This window comes from Triticum dicoccoides, chromosome 5B, assembly GCF_002162155.2.
Source record: "Triticum dicoccoides isolate Atlit2015 ecotype Zavitan chromosome 5B, WEW_v2.0, whole genome shotgun sequence".
NCBI lineage: Eukaryota > Viridiplantae > Streptophyta > Magnoliopsida > Poales > Poaceae > Triticum > Triticum dicoccoides.
The window spans coordinates 720,846,582-720,855,410 of NC_041389.1; the positions used below are offsets into that span (position 1 = coordinate 720,846,582).

Below are 8,829 nucleotides of genomic sequence, written 5' to 3' on the forward strand. Positions count from 1 at the left end.
CCGGCAAACTAGAAGCAAACTTGAAAGGAGGAGGGGGAAGGCTTTGGAGGAGTCCGGACATCTGTCTAGCTAACCAAAAGTCAACACGTCGGACATCCGGACATGCTTGTCTCTACTCAACCGTGACATGCAAAGCCATAGATGGACGTTTAGGGGATATGGTTTGATGGTTGGCTACAACATCAGTGTCTGCAAACTGGTCCGGACCAATCTGAGAACAAAAATTGTGTCCGGGGTCAGCATTGAATACGCCCCAATGACAAAAAGTTGAACGGCCGATTAAATAATACTCCCTTCGTCTGAAAATACTTGTCATCAAAATGGATAAAAGGGGATGTATCTAGATGCATTTTACTTCTAGATACATCTCTTTTTATTCATTTTGGTGACAAGTATTTTCGGACGGAGGAGTATCTAATAAAGTGTATTCATATTAATTTTTATAGGAAAAAAGTAGTTATTACTTTCCCAAGAGCTATTAAAATGCCCAGAGACATTTATGTTTAATTTGCATGTGCAGAAAATAGAGGACATAGTCCTCGGTCTATGCATGCAGGCAGGTAAAATGGACATAGGAACTGAAAACATTTTGTAAGCCCCACGTACGTCGCTGCGCAAAAATAGTGAAAACAATGTAGAAACATGGTTGCAAAAAAGTTGCACAGAGCCCCCCACATGTTTCACTGTGCGAAAATAGCACCACCCCAATTACTTTTGCTGTGTTGATGTTGGTGGGTGGAGATGAATGTGGCACAGCAGAGAGCAAAATTGCGGCTGCTGTTTGCGTGTGGCGCCAAGCTCCCCTCCCTCTCACCAACACCAACACAAAGCAGAGAGAGAAACAGAGAGGGAAACAGAGGAGGCCGAGGCCGCGGCCGTGTATAAAAGGGCAGCGAGGGTGCGAGAGGGAGCCAGACACCCAACTTGTCACCACCATCCTCTCCTCCTCCTCCTCCTCCTCCTCCTCCTCACTCAAGTGAGCTCGAGTCGGCACTGCACTCTCTCCCAGCTCCAGATCGATCGATCGCCGAGCATACTCGGCTTCTTGATCGATCGTTTGTTGTCTAGCCTAGCATACCCTGCTTCTTGGTCGAGTCGTCGATCATGGTGCAGCCGGTGTTCGACGCGGCGGTGCTGAGCGGCCGGGCGGACATCCCGTCGCAGTTCATCTGGCCCGAGGGCGAGAGCCCGACCCCGGACGCCGCCGAGGAGCTGCACGTCCCGCTCATCGACATCGGCGGCATGCTCTCCGGCGACGCCGCCGCGGCCGCCGAGGTGACGCGCCTCGTGGGCGAGGCCTGCGAGCGGCACGGCTTCTTCCAGGTCGTCAACCACGGCATCGACGCCGAGCTGCTGGCGGACGCGCACCGCTGCGTGGACGCCTTCTTCACCATGCCCCTCCCGGAGAAGCAGCGCGCGCTGCGCCGCCCCGGCGAGTCCTGCGGCTACGCCAGCAGCTTCACCGGCCGGTTCGCCTCCAAGCTGCCCTGGAAGGAGACGCTGTCCTTCCGCTCCTGCCCCTCCGACCCCGCCCTCGTCGTCGACTACATCGTCGCCACCCTCGGCGAGGACCACCGCCGCCTCGGGTAAGCGACCTTACCAAGCAGACCGAACAAAGCAGAGCATCTTCCTCCCATACGGCCGAACTGAAAACGCTAACGACCAAGAAACCATTGGACTTTTACAGGGAGGTGTACGCCCGGTACTGCTCGGAGATGAGCCGGCTGTCGCTGGAGATCATGGAGGTGCTCGGGGAGAGCCTGGGCGTCGGCCGCGCACACTACCGGCGCTTCTTCGAGGGCAACGACTCCATCATGCGCCTCAACTACTACCCGCCGTGCCAGCGGCCGATGGAGACGCTGGGGACGGGCCCGCATTGCGACCCGACGTCGCTGACCATCCTCCACCAGGACAACGTCGGCGGGCTGCAGGTGCACACGGAGGGCCGGTGGCGTTCCATCCGGCCGCGGGCCGACGCCTTCGTCGTCAACATCGGCGACACCTTCATGGCGCTCTCAAACGGGCGGTACAAGAGTTGTCTCCACCGCGCTGTCGTGAACAGCAAGGTCCCGAGGAAGTCGCTGGCCTTCTTCCTGTGCCCGGAGATGGACAAGGTGGTGGCGCCGCCGGGGACGCTGGTGGACGCCGCCAACCCGCGCGCCTACCCGGACTTCACGTGGCGGTCGCTGCTCGACTTCACGCAGAAGCACTACCGCGCCGACATGAAGACCCTCGAGGTGTTCTCCTCCTGGATCGTCCAGCAGCAGCAGGGCCAGCTCGCCCTCCAGCCCCAGCCCGCCAGGACATGATGGATTGAACGTACCAGACAGAGGTCGGAGCTCTCTGCTCTGCTCTGCTCCTCCCACCATTAGCCAGCCATTGATTCAGCTTAGCTGCTGAGACTGAGAAAAGAGAAAAATCATCCGTCGATCGAATGTTATTATTATTACAGCTTACTTAATTGGTTGATCTAGTTGTAGCACGTACTACGTACGAAGAAGCATGGACGGATGGCAAGATTTCCTAGATGATAATTTCCTAATACTTACTTGCAGCCTTTGCCACTCACTGGCATGAGCCATGAGGCATGAGCCGAGCTCATGAGGTCATGAAGGGTTTGTCGTGGGGTGGTGCATCTGTTTCTGTTTTGTCGTATCATCTGTTGCAGAATTTTGTATTGGCTACTCCACATAGGATAGTTGGTATGGCAGTGGCACGACGGACAAGGTAGGGAGGGTGGTGACTGGATATCGGACGCCTGCCAACTGCCGTTGCATCTCTTCCACTTGCTACTAGCTACTCTACTCCTCTATGTACATGTAGGAGTGACATACTGTGGCAGCAAGATGCACCGCTCCATCCTGGCCGGTGGGACAAGAATCAACCAAGAACAACAGATTCCATTCAACCAAGGAAGGCATCTTCTACCACTTTCTATGTGTGTGTGTGCGCTCTTTTGTCGTAATGTTATCTGGCGAATGTCAGCTGGGAAGGGGATGACATGCGGCGGACACACTTTCCTAACAGTTTTAGTTACGGCACGAGATCAAATAGTGACGGTTTCAGAAGCAAAATGTCTTTCTGTGAGGAAACTATCTTGCAGTTCTGAAGAAACCGCCAACCCCCATACAACTAAAACTGTCATCTAAACGTTTGCAAATGCCAGCCCTCCCCCAACGAACATTCACCAGTTAAGAGCAACTCTAGCAGACCTCGCAAAAGGTCCCGACCCGCAAAATAACCGGCAAAATGCGGGTCGGCGCGGGAAATCCCGCCCGAACAAACCCGCAAACGCGACCGGCCCACAAAAATTTTTGAGGGGCGCGGCAAAAACTTTACCCCGCAAATACGCGGGTTCCCCCACTCCGGTCCGTCGGTGCCCTGCATATAGCGGGAGCGGTTGGTGGGGAGGACATTTAAGCCCGCGCGATTCCCCACCAACCACCTCCCCTCTCCCCCTCGCCCCGCCGCCCTGCCGTCGGTGCCCTTCATATAGCGGGAGCGGTTGATGTCCTATGTATCCAATGTGGTTGAAAAAGCAAAGAAATGCAAATCGAGTTGCAAATGAGGTCCAAATTTACGTTTTGCGGGTCAGGGGGAACGGCCGCAAAGGCAGACCTCGCAAAGACGACTCGTAAAAGAGGATATGGGCCGGCTTTATGGGATCTGCCTCTGCGGCCATTCGCGCCGGCCTGCAAAACCGTTTTTCCGCGAATTGCAAACACGTTTTGCGCGTCGGCGGGTTGCGGGGTCGGCTAGAGATGCTCCAAGAGGGTCCTTCTCTTTGTGATGGAGATGAAATTGGATCAGCATCAAGCAAGCATGGTAAGTAAACATTAAGAAGAAGATGCAACCATCAGAGGAATTAAGGAGTGATATATAACAGGCAGACAGGACAGATGTAGGTAGGAAGGGCACACACACACACACACACACATATATATGAATAATACATACATATGTGACATGTCCATGTATCCGGGCCATGAATGTATGGATGGGGGGAGGTGGATAGATGCGAAGAACAAGAAGGTGATGGGTGGGAGGAGAGAAAGAATGGGAAAAATGGAAACTGAGGGAGACAGGGGGCATGGGCAGGCCAGGAAGCGACCAAATCAGCTCCCATCCGGTTTTATCCTTCCCTCCTGCTGCTATCTCCCTCTCCCTCTTGCTGCAGGCTGCCTGGGCTGGGCTGGGCACAATCAGACTCAGTAGTAGTACCGCTGGACAGGGACGAATTGAATCGAGTCAGCAGCGGGCTAGCAGCCATCGTACAAGCCAAATCGCATTAACGAGTTGAGTTCTAGCTAGGCTGGGGTCGAGCCTGCCTGGCTGCATTCGCCCGCGCCCACCAGCAGAATCCGCCACCATATCCCTGCGATCGCGCCGCCTGCCCAAACCTCCATGAATTATTCTGGGAGCCAAGTTGTAGCTAGCTTCTCTGATGCAAGTGAGCCAAGCTGTGGTGGTGTTGGTTGCCGCACTAGAGATCTTGGTTGGTTCCTCGTATGATTTCTTCAACAACACGAAGAAGCTTTCTTGATCTCAAACGCCGTCGTCATTCCAATATTATGCAGGCATGATTTACTACAAGGGATACTCTTTCAGAGTATTTTAGAAAAACCTCTGTATCGAGCGAGGTACACAGTAATTTTATTAAATGATATAGCAACAAATTACGAAACTCATCTCAAGTACATAAGCAAAAGCAAATCGTAAAACGAAATGTCACAGTCTACTCCCTCCGTACAAAAATATAGTGCGTCCTCGGTTCCCGCGCTTTGACTGTGACCATAAATCTAACCAACGAGACCGACTGCGGCGGGAGCAAAATTTTTACCAGTGAATTTGTATTCAAAAGGACTTTTCAATTATATAATTTTTGCGCCCGCTGAAATCGTTCTCGTTGGTTAAATATATGGTCAAAGTGGAAACTCGGGAAGCACGAGCGCACTATATTTTAAAACGGAGGGAGTATTTTATTATTGGACCCTTAACCATTGGGATTGTCAAAGTGACCAGAGGAGAGGTCTCCGAGACCCAGATTGTGCAGAGGCTTCGAGAGTTAGCTCCAGGGGACTTCCAGTGGGAGCTCGTCAGTCTTGTGGCAAGGTTGTTTAGGGTTGAGTTCCCTTCGAAGGAGGATTTACAGAGAATTATGAGTTTTGGGTTGTGCAAAGTGCCCGGTACAGAGTGTATCCTCGAGTTCCATGAGTGGTAGCAGGTTGACCCTCAGGGTAAGCCTCTTACTCAGGCTTGCTTGCGTTTTTCCGGGCTCCCTCGAAGGCGATGCAGGATGCTAGAGTCGTGGCTAGCTTGGGCATCATGATGGGGAAAACAAAGCGAGTGGATATGGCTTTTACCAGAGCTCACGGGGTAGCTCGTCTACTGGTTAGTATTTTGGACATTGAGTTCGTGCCTGATGTGATCAAGTGGACATATCGAGGCCAGATTTATAACCTAGTGATTTAGTTTGAGGATGAGAGCCTGTTCGCCGAGGCGGTAACGGGACTGATGTTGACATGCACGAGGGTGATGACAGCGCAGGAGCGAAGGAGACACCGGTCGAGAATACTGGACGAGAGTTGTCCAAGGGACCGTGGTCCGTTTCTCAGACGACCGGGGATGGGACGGTTCCACCCTTCTCGGTGCCTACGACTTCTCTCAGATTTGGGTCTTTCGAGCCAGCTTCTGCACCTGCGAGACTTTAGAGTGATCGAGTGGAGTCTGACGAGGTGTTTGAGCTCGCGTTGCCTGCTTTGGTGTTTGAGGATGCTGTGAGCCCCGTTCTTGGGGCCTTGCCGGTCTCGGTCAGGGGAGAGGAGGAGGTTCCCTCCCATGTTCTGCACGTTGACTCGTCTCAAGTACATAAGAAAAAGCAAATCATAAAACAAAAATGTCACAATATACTCCCTCTATTCCAAAATATAGTGTGTCTTCTGTTCCCGCGCTTCAACTGTGACCATAATGTTGGGGAACGTAGTAATTTCAAAAAAATTCCTACGCACACGCAAGATCATGGTGATGCATAGCAACGAGAGGGGAGAGTGTGTCCACGTACCCTCGTAGACCGAAAGCGGAAGCATTATGACAACGCGGTTGATGTAGTCATACGTCTTCACGATCCGACCGATCCAAGCACCGAACGTATAACACCTCCGAGTTCAGCACACGTTCAGCTCGATGACGATTCCTGGACTCCGATCCAGCAGGGTGTCGGGGATGAGTTCCGTCAGCACGACGGCGTGGTGACGATGATGATGTTCTACCGACGCAGGCCTTCGCCTAAGCACCGCAACGATATGACCGAGGTGGAATATGGTGGAGGGGGGCACCGCACACGTCTAAGGAACAATCACCAAGGTCAACTTATGTGTCTAGAGGTGCCCCCCTGCCCCCGTATATAAAGGAGGGAGGGGGAGGTGCGGCCGGCCCCCTAGGGGTGCGCCTGGAGGAGTCCTACTCCCACCGGGAGTAGGACTCCCCCCTCTTGCCTTGTTGGAGAAGGAAGGGGGAAGGGGGAAAGAGGAAAGGGGGGCGCCGCCCCCCCCCTTCCTTGTCCTATTCGGACTAGGGGCGCGGCCTGCCCTGGCCGGCCCTCCTCTTCTCTCTTATGGCCCATGTAGGCCCATTGACCCCCGGGGGGGTTCCGGTAACCCCCCGGTACTCCGGTAAACTCCCGATTTCACCCGGAACGATTCCGATATCCAAATATAGGCTTCCAATATATCAATCTTTATGTCTCGACCATTTCGAGAATCCTCGTCATGTCCGTGATCACATCCGGGACTCCGAACAACCTTCGGTACATCAAAACTTATAAACTCATAATAAAACTGTCATCGTAACGTTAAGCGTGCGGACCCTACGGGTTCGAGAACTATGTAGACATGACCTAGAACTGTTTCCGATCAATAACCAATAGCGGAACCTGGATGCTCATATTGGCTCCTACATATTCTATGAAGATCTTTATCGGTCAAACCGCATAACAACATACGTTGTTCCCTTTGTCATCGGTATGTTACTTGCCCGAGATTCGATCGTCGGTATCCAATACCTAGTTCAATATCGTTACCGGCAAGTCTCTTTACTCGTTACATAATGCATCATTCCATAACCAACTCATTGGTTACATTGCTTGCAAGGCTTATAGTGATGTGCATTACCGAGAGGGCCCAGATATACCTCTCCGACAATCGGAGTGACAAAACCTAATCTAGAAATACGCCAACTCAACATCTACCTTTGGATACACTTGTAGAGCTCCTTTATAATCACCCAGCTACATTGTGACGTTTGGTAGCACACAAAGTGTTCCTCCGGTAAACGGGAGTTGCATAATCTCATAGTCATAGGAACATGTATAAGTCATGAGGAAAGCAACAACAACATACTAAACGATCGTGTGCTAAGCTAACGGAATGGGTCAAGTCAATCACATCATTCTCCTAATGATGTGATCCCGTTAATCAAATGACAACTCTTTGTCCATGGCTAGGAAGCATAACCATCTTTGATTAATGAGCTAGTCAAGTAGAGGCATACTAGTGACAATCTATTTGTCTATGTATGCACACATGTATTATGTTTCCGGTTAATACAATTCTAGTATGAATAATAAACATTTATCATGATATAAGGAAATAAATAATAACTTTATTTTTGTCTCTAGGGCATATTTCCTTTAGTCTCCCACTTGCACTAGAGTCAATAATCTAGTTCACATCGCCATGTGATTTAACACCAATATTCACATCTGTATGTGATTAATACCTATAGTTCACATCGTCATGTGACCAACACCCGAAGGGTTTACTAGAGTCAATAATCTAGTTCACATCTCTATGTGATTAACATCCAAAGAGTACTAAGGTATGATCATGTTTTGCTCGTGAGAGAAGTTTAGTCAACGGGTCTGTCACATTCAGAGCCGTATGTATTTTGCAAATATTCTATGTCTATAATGCTCTGTACGGAGGTAATCTAGCTAATTGCTCCCACTTTCAATATGTATCTAGATTGAGACTTAGAGTCATCTGGATTAGTGTAAAAGCTTGCATCGATGTAACTCTTTACGACGAACTCTTTTCTCACCTCCATAATCGAGAAACATCTCCTTAGTCCTCACTAAGGATATTCTTGACCGTTGGCCAGTGATCTACTCTTAGATCAAAATTGTATTCCTTTGCCAAACTCAGAGCAAGGTATACAATAGGTCTGGTACTGTGACGCCCGGATAATCAAGCTACAGTAACATCTGCTAATAATGCCACGACACCTCGATTACGGTTGCTAATCTCGCGTTAGTTCGAAATCAATTCGAATTCTAATTCAAAAGAAAAGCAAATAACAAAAGTTTTCAAAATATTAAAACTAAAATGTCCAGGGTGAGCCAAATAATGCATAGGTAGGTATGGAGAGGAAACCATACTTCTGTAAGGTATTCAAATTTACTAAAATAAATAAAACAGCAGCTAAACCTATTGTAAATGCCCTTTTGAAATTTATAAAAATGAGAACTAAATATTTTAAATACCAAAATATATTGTGGCGGTGGGCTAATTTGCAACCTCCATTTAGGTACTCTTTTTATAATTTTACTAAAGCAATAGCTATTAAAACTATAATAAAAACAGAAAAAGAATAAAAAAAGGAAACAAAGCCCCCTGCTGAGCCGTGGCCCAGCTGGCCACCAGGCCAACAACCGGCCAGCCCACTAACCAGGCCGGCCCACCCCACTTCCTATACACCCCTGCCCAAACCCTAACCGACACCCAGTACCCCACTCCTCCTCGTTCCCACTCTCCCTCTCTCTCTCCCGATCCC

General features: G+C 50.2%; 1 protein-coding gene across 1 annotated transcript; it reads left to right on the forward strand.

The window, feature by feature from the left end:
* Positions 1 to 926: 926 nt before the first annotated feature.
* On the forward strand, positions 927 to 2,528 carry LOC119312983 (gibberellin 20 oxidase 1-A-like). Its single transcript, XM_037588783.1, has 2 exons — positions 927 to 1,586; positions 1,688 to 2,528. Exons 1-2 carry the CDS (start codon positions 1,105 to 1,107, stop codon positions 2,307 to 2,309), a joined length of 1,104 nt encoding a protein of 367 aa, XP_037444680.1. The 5' UTR covers positions 927 to 1,104; the 3' UTR covers positions 2,310 to 2,528.
* Positions 2,529 to 8,829: the final 6,301 nt, after the last annotated feature.

Bases quoted from the DNA above. Each gene is read 5' to 3' on its own strand.
- LOC119312983 (XM_037588783.1), top strand. From the start codon at position 1,105: ATGGTGCAGCCGGTGTTCGACGCGGCGGTGCTGAGCGGCCGGGCGGAC. The intron at 1,587-1,687 runs GTAAGCGACCTT...GGACTTTTACAG, and splicing joins GAGGACCACCGCCGCCTCGG to GGAGGTGTACGCCCGGTACT.